The 18,611-nt window shown below is 43.2% G+C and overlaps 1 protein-coding gene across 1 annotated transcript in view; it reads right to left on the bottom strand.

Annotated features, from left to right (window-relative positions):
- The window catches only part of LOC137421284 (mitogen-activated protein kinase kinase kinase 1-like), a 180,172-nt gene that overhangs the window by 60,362 nt on the left and 101,199 nt on the right, over positions 1–18,611 (bottom strand). Inside the window, exons 5-8 of the mRNA XM_078772634.1 lie at positions 8,289–8,362; positions 7,841–7,945; positions 3,069–3,234; positions 2,563–2,874 (exon numbers count right to left, since the gene is read on the bottom strand). Coding sequence (XP_078628760.1) covers positions 2,563–2,874; positions 3,069–3,234; positions 7,841–7,945; positions 8,289–8,362 — 657 coding nt within the window. The remainder of the gene's footprint in view (positions 1–2,562; positions 2,875–3,068; positions 3,235–7,840; positions 7,946–8,288; positions 8,363–18,611) is intronic.

The raw sequence follows: 18,611 nt of genomic DNA, 5'->3' as shown, positions 1-18,611 counted from the left end.
GCTCGTCTTCACGCTGTTGAAACCAAAGCATTCAGAATCATTGGAATCTCCCGCGATGAAGCTAACTCCAAGGGCCTCTCACTCACTCACCACAGGCAGGTTGGTGGTCTTTCCGTCTTCTGCCGACTCCTCTCTGGCCTTGCCCCCCCAGCTCTTTCTGGGCTCTGTCCCGCAAATATTCCTACAGGTCGCACAATATCTGCCTGCAACCCTCTTATGGTTAAACTGCCAAAATCAAGACTCTCTGCTCACCTTCACTCCTTCATTCCTCTTTTCTCCCGCCTCTGGAACAAACTCCCTCACTCTCTTCAATCCCACTCCACCCTCCAGGTCTTTAAAACAGCTGTTCACCACCATCTCTTATCTTCCCCCATCCAAAACCTTGATATTTTCTACCCCCGCTAATTTCACCCCAATTCCACTTTCTTGAAATACCAACTTCTGTCCTGGAAGTCCTTGGTGTTCTTGTGTTTTGTACTTCTCCCTCCCCCCCCCCCCCTTCCCATGCCTCCTCCCCCCGGGCCCTCTCCCTTCCACGCATCTCCCTGCTCTCGGATGTTGTGTTTGTGTGCTTCCTCATCTCTCCCCATCTTGTCTTCCGCTCCCTCTTTTTATATGTTTTGTTTGTCTGGTTGATTTGTTTGTGAGATAAATGTTAGCTCTTTACGAGCCTCGATTCAGTATACCAAAAAAAAAAAAAAAAAAAGAGGTGAGGAAGAGGGGGAAATCAGAATAACCTGGAAAAAGGGAGTGATTGGAAATGGATTCATTTGGGGTAGAAGATGCCATGAGTAAACACTTCATTTTTCTGCATATTACGTATTTCTTTCCATTGTTTATCCATTTAATGTACACTAGAATTTTGACATTTACCATCCTGTTTTTATTCATTCGTTTGGGTTTAAGTGTTTCTTTGCTTGTTTGAACATGGGAGAACATGGGAGAATAGAGTTCTATTGACCCCAAGGAATGCGTGGGCATAAGAATATTCCAGAGTATAATCCTTAGGCAGTTTCATATTTCAATCACTGCGGGTCCAGTGATTCATGGATACAATAATGTAAGTTAATTGGACCTTGGCAGGAATAGTTTGCCTGGACTTTAGGGCAACGATAAAGTTTAAATTATAAAAAATTTCCGTATAGTTCCACGCTCGACGCTTTTTTCTAGTTCGTTTTGTTTTCCTTTCTGATTTAAGTGGAATAACAGAAACTTGTTGTAAATGTGCTTCAATCAATAATGTGGTCAATGGGTCAAAAATAAATCCTGATGAAGGAAAGTTTCTCAACTTTTGACTCCGTGTCTGATTTTGTATTTATATTCCTTATTTTGAACGTCTATCGCCGAGTTTATGTTTACATCTTTTTCCTGCTTTTTTTGCATTTTGTTGGCTTACAAGCTTTTTTTTTTTGGGGGATACAAGGTCGAGGCTCATGTAAGAGCTCTCGCAAGCTGTAAGAGATGTAAGAGCTGTAAGAGCTCTCGCAGCCTCTCGCACGTGCCAATGGCGGGAGAACATAAAACTAACAAGTCCAGCTAACATTGATCACAAAAAAGACAAACTGACACATAAAACATATGATAAAGGGAGTGGGAGAACAAGTTTGAGAGCAAGGACATCAGGAGATCTGTGGGAGGGAGAGGGCTTGGGGGGAAGGAGGCATGGGAAGGGGGAGGGGGGGGGGGTGGGAGAGGTAAAAAAAACACGAGTAAAGTAAAAAAGCTTAACCAACTATTTATTTATAAAGGACGAGGAGAGGTGCCCAGTGTTGCCCGGTGCTGTTCTAATATTGTTGGCATTTTGAATAAAATTTTAATAATAAAATTGAGGATTTGTTTTGAAAAAAAAAAAATTCAAATTATTTTTTGTGGGGGCTTATAACACTTCCCTACACCCACTAAAGGATATTTTAATATTATTAACTTTCACATTTCTCCAAAGGCTTAGGCCCAACTTTTTTTTTTTCAATTATTTTTTTGCCCAAGCTACTCTCTGGCACCCAGTGATGAACCTCTGGAAGTTTGATGAAGTTCTGTTTGTTTGACGAAGAAAATGGCGACACACAGACAGACAAACATCCTTCTTATTGTATAGATTGTATTGAACAGAAAATTGGTTTGCTTGGGTGTTCACCTGTATGACAACATGTAACTATTGATAATATGGAGTATAATAAGAGTTGAAGAATCAATACAGATATCTTTCTTTAGACACATCAAAAATTACAGATACATGCATCACTCATTTATGGTAACAGAGTAACTTCAGAACTTCAAAATTAATTTTGAAAAAGGGATTATCTACATAAAAAGGTGAATTTTTGATTACACCACCCATGCAGTAGAATATCTCCTCCAAATTTATTTTGCCTTTCTCTCCTCTCTTCTCCAAATTCCCTTTCTCCTTGCATTTATCATTTTCTTCTTGAAATCCAAACATATGTAGATTGCCATAAAATGCAATGTGATTCACTCAAAGTCTTTGACGCAAATCGTCAACAATAATGGAAGTTGACAACAATCAGGTTTATAGATTGAAGGTACAGCAAAAGGTAAACTGACCAATGCAGCAACGTAGACCCGGTAGACAGGGTCAGCGCAGACCATAGACAAAATGCAGCAGCAGCACTCAGACACTGAATCAGCTGAGCGTTCACCGGATCCACCAGATGCACCATCGTTCCCATTTCCCAGCTGGACTCCTGCACCTGCTGCTGCAGCTCCTGCTACCTGGGGAGCTGGACCTGGACTTCCAAGCTCCCCATTGACAAGTAGTAATGCGCCAGTGACCTCATGTGCTAAGCGCCTCATCGCAGCCTCTCGCACGTGCCAATGGCGGGAGAACAGAAAACTAACAAGTTCAACCCCAAATACCTGAAGGAGAGGAATGACAAAGCTCAGAGAATATTTACATACTTGGAAGGTAAGAATTAATGATATGCAACCAAGGTAAATGAAAACATGCCATTCAAGAAATTCACCTTGAGAGAGATGGAAGTGATCTAAGAACAATTAAATTTAAAAAAAGACAGGAAGATTGAACGGCAAAAGCCTGTTCCAATTTGTACCCGGATCCAGGGCTCAGCAATTCCTCTGTAGGCCGCTGGGACAGGCTGGACGCCATAGCTGAGCAAAACTGCGTCATTCTCTGGCCGCCTCGTACCCACAGAGCCGATGCTCAGGTTAGTTGCTGGGACAGCTGCTGCTCCGTCTGTCGCTCCAGCCGGATCAAAGCTGTGGTGGTTTGCCGATTATTCGATTTACGTTCGAGATCCATCAAATTTAAAATAGTTGCAATTGTATTGTCAAGACGCCGGGAATTCCAGCGACAGCAAAGCCCTGATTCTTAGGGTTCAGCATTCTAAAGACAGCAAACTCTTAAGTCAAATGGGTACATTACGGAAGACATTTCTGTTAACGTATATTAATCTTAACGAGGATTCACGACATTAACTAATTAATTGTTACAATTTATTTAACAAAATGTAGCTGAGTATATGTGCAAACCTTATCTATATATTTACAGTTGTGGCCAAAAATATAGGCACCCTTGCACTTTTTTCAAATAATGCACCATTTCTTCCAGTAAATTGTTGAAATTAAAAAATACTAGGGCATGCCCGTACTATATATATGCCCGTACTATATATATATCTAAAATTATATCCCCCCCCTCTATTTACATGAAATGGTTTGGTCCATTCGCAACGCCAAAGCGAACGGCGAACGGCTTGCGAGTACGGTGACAATCCCCCCCCTCTATTTACATGAAATGGTTTGGTCCATTCGCAACGACCACAGAACCCCCCCCCCCCCTCTATTTACATGAAATGGTTTGGCCCATTCGCAACGCCAAAGCGAACGGCGAACGGCTAAATCGCCATAGCTCGCCCGTACGTGGGTGCCCGTTCCTTGCCAAAAAAAAAAAAAAACGCTACCCGTACGCTCTACCCCGCCCGTACGCCCGTAAACAAAAAAAACAACGCTCTTCGCTTCCGCCCTTCGCTCTGACTGAATTGGGAGAAATAATGCGCATAAGAAATCGAGAAATTATTATTTTCTCCGGAAGAAATCGAATTACGAACCATAATGGCGCAGGCTCTCGGGCTCGCAACAACGCGTCCTGTGATTGGCTGCCGGAAGTGAAGTCTTCACTGTCGCAAATGTGAAGCGATGAATACGATGAATCGCAAATTAGTTTTTATTAGTTTTAAAACATAGTTTAACGGCAACATAGTTTGCCGACGGGAAATAAATGAATACGCTCTCAAATGTGCCATCCGAGGCAGAGTGTGTTCGCCACGTTCGGCACACGTGATAGCTCGCTGCTCTCTGATTGGTTGAATCGTTTTTTGGACATAGCTCGGTAACTACTTCTGCGATTAATTTAAAACCTTGAAAAGGCACATCCTCGGGTCCCCAGCAATATACCTGGCAAGTTTCAAGTATATCGGACCGGTAGTTGTCGAGAAACAGCGGTCACAGACAAACAAACACACACACACACAGACACACACACACACACACACACACACACACACACACACACAGAGATTACTGGAATTATAGATAGATTTTGGTATCCACATTTGTATTTCTTTGGTTTGCAGTGGAACAAAACAAAAAAAGCTGAAAAAAAATCACAAAATCTTAGCTTATTCCACACAGAAATCCAAAAATGGCCCGGACAATGTTATTGGCACCTTTGAGAAGTTGTTAGAAATAATTAGATTTCAAGCAGGTGATTCTCCTTTACCTTGGAATTGAACTCACCTGTGGTGAGTTGCAGGTGCCTGCAATATAAAAACTCACGCATTCAACCAGTTTGAATAGAAAAAAGGAGTCGTTCTGCTGTTTTGTGTCACTGTGCGTATCGCAACGAGCAATCTTACTATGATTCACCAAATGTCCGTCCGTCTGTCCGTTCAAAGGTACCGCAAAAACGGCTGAACCGATCACAACGATATTTTGGGTGGGTATTCGTGGGACCCCTTGGAGTAAAATAGGCTATATTGTTTTTGCAATTTTTCCAAGTTTTCCCATTTTCCAATTTTCCAGTTTTTCCAAACGATGGAATAATATTTACCGATATGAACAGTGATGTGGCTTTTGTTGAAATTCTACAAATACTGTTTAGATTTTGATGAGAATTATGAACCTGCAGCGAATCCGGAAGTGGACAGATGGCGGCAATGCGCGGCTTTGATAATATCCAAATACAGCCGTCATTCAATCGTAATGTTAAATCGTTAAACGTTAATCGTTTTGTTAAAGCATCAATTGATGATTGGAATTGAGTGAATACAATTATGATTTTGAATTCGTAATTGTGTTCACCCAAACGTATGGAACTTCACATCAGGATTTAAATATTTGTTTATGTCACGAATGTTGTTAAAAGTTTATTTTTTATATTAATGTTATTTAATTTGCGATTGGAGTTATGCTGCTTGGAATGAAAAAAGAGATATCGAGTTCAAGTGAATGATGGAATGCCGTGATGGTTTCTACTTTCTAAACGTGAATTTGCAGATCTCCACATGCAGATTCTCCATTGACTGGGTATGGAACAAACGCACCCGTTTGTTTGCGATCAGGTACGTTTTTCGTGGAAGTCCTTCACAAACTCGCTGTCCATGTCTGATGTGCGACTGAAGGTGCTACAGTAATGTGGAATTGATTGGTTTTATGCTTTAGCATTTGCCGTTTCTGCATTGTCTGTTTGCTTCTGGCCTCCCACCCGTGCATAGCACGGGTACCTCACTAGTACAGTCACGTGAAAAAGTAAGTACACCCCATGTAAAGTTTTGACTTTTTCAACATATTTCAACATACAGCTATTTGATTTTCATTTCAACAATATTGACAGACAAAGGTGATATAATATAACAAATATCATGAAACATTTACATTTTGTAGTCCATTGTATAATATAAATAAACATAAATGCAAATTTCGCATGTGGAAAAAGTAAGTACACCCCTACATTTATCACTACTTCAAATACCAAAAATTAGAATCAGGTGCACCAGCTCAGGTGCAAATGATGAGCACATCATTGGAGAGGATCTTGGAGGAACCTGTCTTATTTAAACTTCAGACATTTAGTTTGGTTTGCTCTTTGTTGTTGAAGTGTGCGGTGTCACCATGCCGAGATCAAAAGAGCTCTCTGATGCCTTCAGAAAGAAGGTTATAGATGCCTTCGAGTCTGGGAAGGGATTTTAAAAGATCTCTAAACAATTTGAAATCAATCATTCGACTGTCCGGAAGATCATCTACAAGTGGAGAAGATTCCAAACAACTGCCAACTTGTTCAGGCCAGGCCGCCCCAGCAAGTTCAGCCTGAGAGCAGACCGCAAGATGCTGAAAGAAGTCTCTAAGAACCCCAGAATGTCATCACGGGACCTACAGGTAGCTCTTGCCACTGTTGATGTCAAAGTGCACGAGTCTACCATTAGAAAACGGCTGCACAAATTTGATCTACATAGGAGGTGTGCCAGGAGGAAACCTTTGCTGTCCAGAAAGAACATCAGGGCAACACTAAAGTTTGCCAATGAACACGTAGGCAAAGACCAGCACTTCTGGAACAATGTCCTCTGGACAGATGAGTCAAAGGTAGAGCTATTTGGCCACAGTACCAGAAGACATGTTTGGCGAAAACCAAAGACAGCATTTGACCACAAGAACCTGATACCAATTGTAAAGCATGGTGGTGGAAATATTATGGTTTGGGGCAGCTTTGCTGCATCAGGGCCTGGGCAGCTCACTATCATATAATCCACTATGAATTCTTCATTGTACCAGAGGGTGCTTGAGGATAATGTGAGGCCATCTGTCGGAAAGTTGAAGCTCAACCAAAGGTGGACCTTGCAACATGACAATGACCCTAAACATACCAGTAAATCCACCAAGGAATGGCTGAAAAGAAAGAAATGGAGGGTTCTGGAATGGCCAAGTCAAAGCCCGGATCTAAATCCCATCGAGATGTTGTGGGGGGATTTGAACCGAGCTGTGCATGCAATAAACCCCTCAAACATCACACAGCTGAAAGAATTCTGCATGGAGGAGTGGGCAAAAATTTCTCCCAGTCGATGTCAGAGACTGGAAGAAAGTTATAAGAAACGCCTACTTGAGGTTGTTTCGGCCAAAGGACACCAGGGTTCATACATATATATGACCTGTACACTGAGCCTTATAATTGCTGGAGGAGTTAAGGAATAAAATGGCACATTCCTCTTATGCATGCCAGGTGTTGGCCTAGTGGTTAGGGTGCCGGTTTGGAATCCGAGCATCCTGTGTTCATAATCCTGGTCAATCACTGAATTAACACCAGGAGGGTTGACTCAGCCTCTCATCTGTCTGAGGTGGGCAAATCGAGTACCAGTTCACTGGTAATTCCCTGTGTGTTGCAAGAGGCAGCTAACAGGGTTGGCGGCAGGAAGGGCATCCGGCCATAAACATTGCTTCAAAAAGGGGACCACGGTGCCCAAAAAAAGGCCAACCCCCGCTCTGCAGGGGAAAATGGCCTCTAAAGATGGGTCTTTTCTATCTTCTTTATTCCTCTTATGCATTTTTTCGTTAACGAGAGCAGTGTGTAAAATTGCCATTGATTTGATCAAAATCCATCCCTTTCCGTATTCTTCATACTGGGAGTGTGCAATTATCAAAATACGGTTGTTCCTAAAACCTCAGGACCCTGATTTTCTCATCTTACAAGAAGGGCTCAATCGTAATCTTTACTCAACTTTGAACAAATGCAAAAATATATTAAATAATTCGCATAGTGAATGATATTTTTTCCTATTTGGCGATCACTGCTCAGGTAAAAGTTCAGTCCTACCTTGGAAATTCATTTGCTTTCCATTTTGAACGGCAGAGAGGGCAGATTAGAGCTTCATGATTCCTCCTGCACTCCTCAGCCCCTGTGCAGATGCATGTACACACCCTTAACGAAGCACATCATCAATTAGAGACCACACCATCATCAATTACATAGGTTTCAGCTCATTAGGTTCAGTACAGTGGTGGATCCAAAGCATAAATAGCTGCTCAATCCAGAAGGCAGTATATTTACCACAAACTCAAAAAACAAAAAACACACACACACACACACACACACACACACACACACACACACACACACACACACACACACACACACACACACACACACACACACACACACACACACACACACACACACACCTACCTTAGGTAGCCGGTAGCACATAACAATGCAAGCCCTTATTACTGTGACATCTTCCACAAATAGCATACTCTACTATTACTTCTGTAATTGCAAAAGGAAGTTTACGATTTGTTCAATTTCCTTTATCAATGGTGCATGTTCTGCAAGCAATATCTCGGGAAATATCGAAAGAGACAATGAGGGCAATCAGAATTGTAAGTGTCATGCAGTTTCTCAGCTTTCAATTCAACGTCACTTACTGCTGGCAATGCAGGATGTGTTCTTCTGATCAGGCATGACCCTGATTATTAGTCCCCCACCGGTGTACACCGGAGGGGACTATAGGTTTGCACGCCGTCCCTCCGTCTGTCTGTCAGTCCGTCAGTCCGTCCATCACGCAGAGAGCAGTTTTCCGGACTTTTTTTCTAAACTCTTAAAGCTAATGATTTCAAACTTGGCACAAGGTTTCCTCATGATAAGTTAGAGGTCAAGTTCGACCTTCACGACGTTTTGATCATTTTTGACAAAGTTATGGGACTTTGAACTTTGAGAATTCTGATAATTCTGATGATCCTTAACTCAGTGCCATTTAAAGTTTTAATTTCCTTTAAAAACCATTTTCTCTGCAATAATTGGACCGATTGAGATCAAATTTTCACCGTAGGGGGGAATCGGTCTGTAGAATATTTTAATGGTAATTATGACGTCACAGCTCACGTGGCTCGGCCGCCATATTGTTTTTCGTGAAAACACGAAAACCCCTTTTTCTCTGCAACAGCTGAACAGATCGAGGCCAAACTTTGCAGGCAGAATCGCATACCCATGACGAACAAAAATGTCGGTGGGCATGACGTCATGCATCACATGGTTTCAGAGTTATGACGTTTTTAAGCATAAACCTTTAAAACCGAGCTCCTCCCTCATTTTTGATCCAATCGAGGGGAAACTTCACAGATCTGTTCAGCACGTCAGTCGACTAAAATGTCCTTTTGGAATTTCCGATAGGGCACGTGGTTTGGCAGATATCGGTAATTAAACGAAAATATTTTTAAAATGTATATCTCTTGTTTATTCAGGAGTTCTCCTCAAGCCGCACCGTGCGCCCTCAGCCTCATCTGCGAACGTCAAAAGCACGATACGGCGCACGCTTTCCGGAGGGGTGGAGCCAAGCCGAGCAACATATATATACACATCGATCATTGATCGTGAACCGAAAAATATAATAAATTACTGATATTTAGCGACTCGAAAGGTTCTTTATCAAAAACTTATTTTGTCGTGCTTCTGCTGACCTGTCTGCAAGGTGTATAAATCGAAGTCCCGAGTGCGAATCACAGGTGAGCCCGTCCTGAGGTAATTAGCGATTGGGAACGATTCAAAACTTGTGGGTGAATAACCCTTGGTAATTTCCCCAACAGTTTTTCGGACGACAGACTGCCGGTAGGGGACATGTATTGCAGCGCAGGTCAGGTGTGTGACACTGACGAGGACGAAATGATTAGATTTTGGTGAAGATCCAGAACTGGAGCTGCATCCGAGAATTTTTGAAGTGATTCTTCACCATTGCGAGATATTTTATTTTTTTGCATACAACATCGAGGCTCGTGTAAGAGCTAACATCAATCACAAAAAATACAAACGGACACACAAAACATACAATAAAGGGAGCAGGAGACAAGATGGGAAGAGAGAGGGAAGCACACAAGTACAACAGCAGAGAACAGGGACATCGGGAGATCTGTGGGAGGGAGAGGGCTTGGGGGGAGGAGGCATAGGAAGGTGTGGGGAGGGGGGAAGATCCCAAAAATAAAATAGCACAATATATCAAAAAGTTGTGGGCGAGTTATGACAAACCTAGGTAGATGAGTTGGCTAGATGACAAGAATAAACAATTAGATTTTGGTTAATGCTCCATTTCAGAGCCAGCCGATCAGTGGGATACAAAAAGTAAACTGTTCAGCCTGGCGGAGGTATGCGCTCTACCAAGTGCCATTCTAGTTATATATGGAACTAGCGGAGCAAAGCCGTCGCTTGACTGATGGACCAATTAGTCGTCCTGTTTGCCAAAGTAAATTTACCTGTGTGAAGACTGCTTTAAGATCAGCGTTGCACGGGTAAAAAAAAAGAAAAGGGAATTGTAATATCCTTTGCCCCCACCACCAGGTGGCGCTACATGGTACACATTTGCATGAAGAGTTTATGCTCCCCCTACCCTCCCCACACCCCTGTGTGAGGCCGCAGTCATGTAGCCTATGTTACTCCCCACACAAAGTTGTACTTGGACCCCGAGTTTGGAGTTTGTAACTTAAAATATGTGGCCGGCCGTGGTGGGGGGGGGGGGGGGGGGGAGAGGGAGAGAGGGAGAGAGGGAGAGAGGGAGAGAGGGAGAGAGGGAGAGAGAGAATTGAATTTGCAACACCATTTATTTCACAAAAACACACCAGGTCAAGTTACATTTTTACAGGAGAGAAAAAAATAGAAAAAAGCAACAGTTCTTAATGTTATTATTAAAAAGAAAAGTACAAATTCGATTCATTCACAACACATAACATTAATACACCATTTGCACTCAAAGAGTTTGACATTTTCATTCGCCACATAATAATCAAACTCTAACCTTATTCTTGCAGACACCAGCCCTTTAAACATAGGAACAACATCAAACCCATGCCCATTATCAATTTTAATTTTCCTCGATTTATATATTGAATATTTTGCTACAGCAGCTAAGAAGTTTATGAGAACACCAGAGTCCTTGCAGGAGGGTCTGAAAGATACACCAAAAATAAAAGAATGTCAAGTAAAAGGAAAAGTCAACTGATCAAAAAGGTGTGTGAGAATCGAGAAAAGAGGTATTAGTCTTTCGCATTACACATAGGCATGAAAGAGATCCTCCTTCTGTACACAGAAGGGGCATGCTACTGGCACTGAGCTGTCAAGGTGATGAACAAAGGTGTTCGTAGGGAGAGCCCAATGTGCTAGTCTCCACTGGATATCTGCGAGGAACCCGTAAATAGGTAGTTTGTACATATTAGGCCACAGTGGCGTGGCAGGAGACCCTGGCCCTAACCTTTCTGACCACAAGGCCACTCACGCCACTCCGGAGAAGGGTGATGCTTGGTTTTCTCGAAGGAGCTTGTGAATACCCGCCTTTGTTACCAAATGAAAATGAGATACAAGTTCATCATTCGACTGGAGAGCTGGGAGCACCTTAATTTCAGGGAAAGACAGCTGAAAATCCTCGACATTGTTTATACCTTCCCAGCCAATATTTAACTCCTTAAACTTCCTCTTGACGATGCGTATAATTTGGCTGACAATACGCACGGATCTTTAACCAAGAATGGTCGCCACCCTGCCAGCAGACATCCATTTTGTCCCAGATGTATCCCTCAGGTCACAAACTTTGCCAATTCCTCCTTGAGTAAATTTCCTAATCAAAGTCGGACTATGAGGAATGCATGGAAAAAACCCGTTGTTGAAAATAGGCTCTTGGATAAACATCCAGCAATTATAAGCCTCAAGGCAACGACGAACCCCAAAACCTTTCCAAACTCTCGGCAAACCCTGATAAAAAGTTGGGATTGAAACTAAGCTGACACGGTCAAGGTTCACCAGGAACAAGTGCCTATTATAACACAGGCCTCCCGCTTGTTGCAACAAGAAAAACTTAAATGAGCGCCAGGACAGCTCTTCAGCATACAACAGACGTTGCACAGACTGTAGGCGAAAAGCCATAAGCCGGGTGGACATATCCACAATTCCATGTCCACCCTCCTTCCGAGGATGGTACAGTATTTGCGGCCGAAGTCAGTGGTATCCATTCCAAAAGAAATTAACCAAGACCCGCTGGATGGCTGGTATCAACTCCTTGGGTGGCCGCAAGGCAATTAGTTTATGCCATAATCTTGCTGCTATCAAGTTATTTATAACAAGAGTGCGGCCTTTATAAGAAAGAGATCGCAGCAGTCCTTCCCATCGTTTCAACCGGTGTGTAATTTGTTCAATCACTCCTTCCCAGTTCTTCGTTTCTACTTCCTGGTTGCCGAGATAGACACCAAGATAGACACCCCATCTGTTTTCCACTCTAAATTATGTGGGAGTGACGGTGGCAGTGTTAAAGAAAGGTTATCTGAACCGCACCATAAGGCGACACTCTTGCCCCAATTTACTTCGGCGGAAGAGGCCACAGAGTAGTCTTTAAAGCAACGCTGCACCGCAGCAACACTACATGGGCCCTTAATCAGGATGCAAACATCATCAGCATAAGCTGTGACCACAAATCCTGAACCAAAAACGGCTCCCACATCCTGAGTTATTCGCTGCCTGATGGATGCTAAGAGTGGTTCAAGGGCAATTATATACAGAAGTCCAGAAAGGGGACAACCTTGACGGATACCCCGACAGAAAGGAAAAGGGGGACATAAACTGTTGTTTACTTTCATCATGCAGAAGGTGTTAGTGTATAACAGCTTAACATAGGAAATGAAAGTTTCGCCAAAACCCATCCGCTCCAGAACAGAAAACAAATATGTATGATCAACACGATCAAAAGCCTTTGTTTGGTCAAGAAACAACAACCCAAAACTGGCACGCAAGTACTTATTACAAGAAATAATATCCCTTATCAGAAAAATATTGTCATAAATTGACCTTCCTGGTACACAGTAGGTCTGGTCAGGGTGCACAATAGAGCTGATCACAGTTCCCAAACGGTTTGCTAAGGCCTTCGACAAAAGCTTGTAATCCGCACACAGCAATGAGACAGGCTGCCAGTTCTCGACTAGTTGAGTGTCCCCAGCCTTTGGCAACAGGCACATGACTGCTCTTCTGCAGGACAGGGGAAGCTCTCCAACATGAAGGTATTCATCAAATACCTCAAGCAGGTCAGGTCCCACAAGTTTCCAAAAAGTCTTATAGAACTCTCCGGGCAAACCATCAATCCCAGAGGCTTTACCATCCTTCAAGCTCCGCATAGCAGTTTCAAGTTCAGCAGCCGAAACTGACATGTTCAATGTGCGTTGCTGGTCTTCCTCAAGTCTTGGAAGCCCAGTAGTCAGCTCCTGCAAGGTCTCATTACTTATGCTCTGGGGGGAGTACAAGTTTGTATAAAAACCCTTCAAAACAGACTTAATCTCCTGTTTGGAGGTCACTATTGACCCATTAGCAGCACGTAGCCCATTAATCTGTTGTGATTTTTTGACAGAGTTCTCCAAACCAAACAAGGCCTTATTTGGCATATCCAACGTTAAATAAATCATTCTCATGTGTACCAGGGTGCCCATTGCTCGCTGCCGTACCAGTTCAGTCAACATTACCTTTTTAGTCCATAGCAGCCGGTCACCTGTAGTGTCTTTCCCAGCCGTATTAATGTTTTCCTCCAGGGCTGCAATTTCAGCCTTTAAAGAATCTGTTGGAACCCATCTGTGGATCGGTCCCATCGGCCGATGGGTCTGACCCATCTGTGGATGCACGAGAAATGACAATGCAGACCTATCGGCCGATGGGTCTGCGCCATCTGCGGATGTGTTGTTCACCTTGAAGGAATGTGTATGCATCATAATTCATCTCTGTTAAATTCTGTTTAACGTATTGTATCCGTATTCCGTAAATTGTATCCGTAATTGTATCCGTATTGTATCCGTAAATTCTGTTTAACGTATTGTATTGTTTGTGTTAAAAATCATCTCTGAATCTCATATCATTCAGCAGGTGGGTATTAAGTGACCAATACGCACTACCACCTGAGGCCAAAGGCAAATTAAAACCCAATGAAACCAGGTAATGGTCTGTGAAACCAGTTGGGAGTATCTGGGTTGTGGCCATCACATTTAGCATTGGCTTATTAACGTAGAATCTATCTAGCCTTGCCATTGATATCCTCCCATCATGGCATCTGCACCACGTATAGCACCGTGAAGTTGGGTGTTGCAACCTCCAAACATCTTTCAAATGCTGATTTTTGATGATGTTCTCCAAAATCCTCGTAGAAGCCGGATGGGGTTCATGACCGGTCCTGTCTACGGAAGGATTGATAGTGCAATTGAAATCACCAGCAATACAGATGAAAGCGGTTGTATCCAGTCCTTTTACAAAGTCATGCAGAGTGGAAAAGAACACTCTTCTTTCCATGGGCTCACTCGGTGCATATACGTTCACAATGATGATCCTTTGCGTGTTGCAATATAAATCCACCGCTATCAGATGTCCCTTATAAATTTCCTTGAAGACAATCTTCCGAGCAGGGATTCTATCACTCAAGGCGATGGCAACACCAGCTTTGGGTGTGGTAAAACCACTCAGCCACCACTGCCCTCGATAAAGTTTTCCCCATTCAGCAACCAGGGTGTTCGTAGCATGAGTCTTCTGTATCAGGATGATGTCGGCTTTCACCCTCTCCATCGCCTGAATTGTCTGAATTTTTCGTAAGGGGGTACAAACCCCATTGATATTCAGGGATGCGATACATATCTCTCGCAATGCCATTTACAAAGGTAACTCACCCTCTGCCTGCAATTCCTTATTCGCCTTTGTGACCGCTTTCCGAAGACGCTGAAATTGGGCCTCCGAAATTTCCATTGGGTCATTTCTTTGCAGGAGGGGTCTTGCAGCCCTGATGAAAGTTTTCACATCGGGAAAATGGTCTTTGATCACAACATAGCGTTGCCTAAACGTCTCGTTTAGGAACCTGATGACGTTTTCCTTGTTGCTTCCATCTGTTCTTCTCCCTGATTATCATTCACAGACACAAGGCTTTGAGCTTCCTCATCCAGCCCCCTCACCACATCAACGTTGAAACTCCTTTGTTGTGTGTCAGGAGCTGGCACACCTTCTGTGTCATCACCACTGCAGTCTTCTTGTTGCATCACCAGGGGCACATCTGTGGCACCACTGCTGCCTATTATAGGTCTGCTTGGACCATCATCCTTGGTCGTTTCAACCGGATGTGAGCAACAACCGTTGTCACTCAGGACCTGGGACTGCTCGTTGTCACAAGGGACAATGGTCCCATCATCACAACCAATACTGGTGCATTGATTTTCTTCAACAAGAGCGAGGGGTGAAGTCCTACTCTCCTCTGTTTCGTCACCACCCTGCCCAGCTTGCCGAGAATCATCAGGATAGTCTGAGATACTGTTTGTTTGTACGAGTATCACTTTGCTACCTTTGTCTTCCACCTCGGCGCTCAAAAAGGTACGTTTTAGGTTCCTCTTAGCCTCAGTGCCTTTCATCAATACCTCCTCAAAAACCATATTATCTTGAGGTTGCAGCCTCTTGTCCACATCGACTGGGTGCTCCCCTGCTGCACTAACCTCAGCAACACCACCACCACTTGCCACACCCTGGTCTTCTGGTGTGGATCTCTGTACCCCACCAGGCTCATGAACGGGGGGCACTGCATCAGTCACAGGGGGGGCCGACCCAGCTGCTGTAGCGTACGTCTTCTTGGCGTCTGGGCAATACTGCTTAGTGTGTCCGCGTGTGCTCCACATCCATAGCAGATCAAGGTCTCGGTCGCCATGAAGATTCTGTATTCATGCTCGCCCTACTTTAAAGGTGTGGGAGGTGCTCAACCTTTTAAAACAACAAAACAAAACCGTCTAAACGATTGTACGTGCTTCAACCTGCCGTTTCTCGTACGTAGAGGAACCCTAATGATTCGAGAGACGACAGTGCCAAACTCACCTAGCTTGTGTAGGATTTCCTCGTTACCTAGAAAAGGCCGAACATTGCTCAGAATGACTTTAACTGCCGGCGTGTCCACCGACGACACAGGAACAAACAGATCGTTTCCAAGGTCAAACCATTCTGCACAACAATGTCGGCCAGACTTATTTGTGAAACAAATACGACAATTTTGTGATTCATACGGGACGCGGCACGAATATTACTCATGTCGATCAAATCCCCAATCGCGAGCAAAATGTCATCCATTTCAACTCCCTCCGGCGGGACAAGGCACAGCCCGTGCTTACGCGATAAACCCTCATCGGTAACACGATCGGCAGGCTTTGGCTACTCCTATTAACCATATCGTCAAAGGAGAAACTAAGTGAAAGCAAATGAGATTTTGTATAATCCTAAAAAAAAAGAATAGAAAAAAATATATATCTATCTATAATTCCAGTAATCTCTGTGTGTATGTATGTTTGTTTGTCTGTGACCGCTGTTTCTCGACAACCACGGTCCGATATACTTTAAACTTGCCAGGTATATTGCTGGGGACCCGAGGATGTGCCTTTTCAAGGTTTCATATTAATCGGACAAGTAGTTACCGAGCTATGTCCAAAAAACGATTCAACCAATCAGAGAGCAGCGAGCTATCACGTGTGCCGAACGTGCCGAACAGACTCTGCCTCGGACGGCACATTTGAGAGCGTATTCATTTATTTCACGTTGGCAAACTATGTTGGCGTTAAACTATGTTTAAAACTAATTAAAACTAATTGCGATTCTTTCGCTTTCCTGCGCGTTTGTGCACGCTATGGCGATTTCTTTACCAAACTCCGCAAGCCGTTCGCTTTGACCAAACCATTTCATGTAAATAGAGGGGGGGGGATATAATTTTAGATATATATATAGTACGGGCATGCCCTAGTATATTAATACCTAAAAACGAAAGCACGGTTTAAACCACGTTAGGAAAAAAACGTGGTTTAAACAAACCCTCACCGTTGCTGGCTCTCCTCTCTGTCTCGAAGGAGGGGAAAAAGAGGGACAGGTGGTAACGAAGCAGGAAGGAGGAAAAAGGTCAACAGACATGACAAAAGTACAAAAGGAAAAAAAAAAAAAAAAGAAAGGAAAGGGAAAGGTAAAAAGGGAGGTGGGGAGAGGACGAAAACAACACGAGACAGGAGCGACAACACACAAACACGAGCACACGCCATCTTGCCACACCCAACAACAAACGGCCAGCAGGGGAGAGAGAGAGGGAGAGGGAGAGAGAGAGAGAGAGAGAGAGAGACAGAGAGAGAGACACAGAGAGAGACACAGAGAGAGACACAGAGAGAGAGAGAGAGAGAGAGAGAGAGAGAGAGAGAGAGAGAGAGAGAGAGAGAGAGAGAGAGAGAGAGAGAGACACAGAGAGAGACACACACAGAGAGAGAGAGAGAGAAGAGAGAGAGAGAGAGAGAGAGAGAGAGAGAGAGACAGAGAGACAGAGAGAGAGAGGGAGAGAGAGAGAGAGAGAGAGAGAGAGAGAGAGAGAGAGAGAGTTTTACATCCTTTTATAACAAAAATATCAAAAAGTATATACTGTAAAAGTATAAATAAAACCATTTCACAAATCATTTCACAAATTGTAAAAACAAGCAAAACCATTTTAAAGGGACATTTACATGAAGACCATTAATACATCAAGAAAAGAACAAGAAAATAATAAAGTGTTTTGCTCCTCACAAAAAAACATATCATGTTCGAGGAGTGATCAATCTGTGATCAACACACCATTTTGCACAGAGCAAAGCGCATTATTTAATGCCCATATGCTTTTAAAGATCAGTACTTTATCCATGGATGTATAGAAACAAAATTCCATTTTAATACGGGCAAATACAAGTCTTTAAAACAGGCCGGAAGGTTATCTGCACATCTTAAAGGATTTTCAATTTGCATTTTTCTCGTGCGATATATTGATTTCTTTGCCATGGCAACGAGAATGTTCGCTAGAACCACTTCTATTGGGTGTGTGTTGGAGACAAAGCCAAAATAAAAGAATTCAAAGTAAAGTTTAAAGAAAGCTTCGTGCACATTTCATGAAGCAAAACAAATAAAGGAATCAAGCATGCACATTCAACATAAGCATGTGACAAGTCTCAAGAGCACCACAGAAGGGACAATGGCCAGATATTTCAGGAGAAAAAACATGTAAGAGCTTATTAGTGGGTAATATCCAATGTGCCAACCTCCACGACAGGTCGGCAGTTTTCTTTGGAATAAGTATATGATAATAGGCTTTCAGTTAGGTTGGAAGGGGTATTCTGTCGGCAAGCAATTGTGCCACTTCCTCAACTGCCACGTTCCGAAGGAGGGCCGGATTGCTTTGACGCAGGCCTGGTATATAACATGATTTTCCAGACCTGCAGATTCAAAACGTATTTTTGGTAAATATTTTATTATTGTTCCAGAATTCATTACAGTGGGGGTGAGTTCTAAATTGGGAAACAGAGGCTTGGCTCACAAACAATTGGGCCATCACCAGTGCGAGAAGATTGCTCCCAGTGCACCTTAACTTTCGGTACACGTTAAGTATTTCACATAGCACAGCAGATATTATGCGGTTAGACCACATGCCAACTTATTCGCAAGTGCTGCAGCACTTAACCATCTCCTAGTCTCAATCATTAGATCAGCAACGCTGTGGACACCGTTCTGAACAAAATAATCAACAAGGAGCGTTCCGTTCTTATTCTTTTGAAAAGAG

The sequence above is a fragment of the Myxine glutinosa genome, chromosome 2 (assembly GCF_964187855.1).
Source record: "Myxine glutinosa chromosome 2, kmMyxGlut1.1, whole genome shotgun sequence".
NCBI lineage: Eukaryota > Metazoa > Chordata > Myxini > Myxiniformes > Myxinidae > Myxine > Myxine glutinosa.
This window is presented reverse-complemented; position numbering and strand designations above follow the sequence as displayed.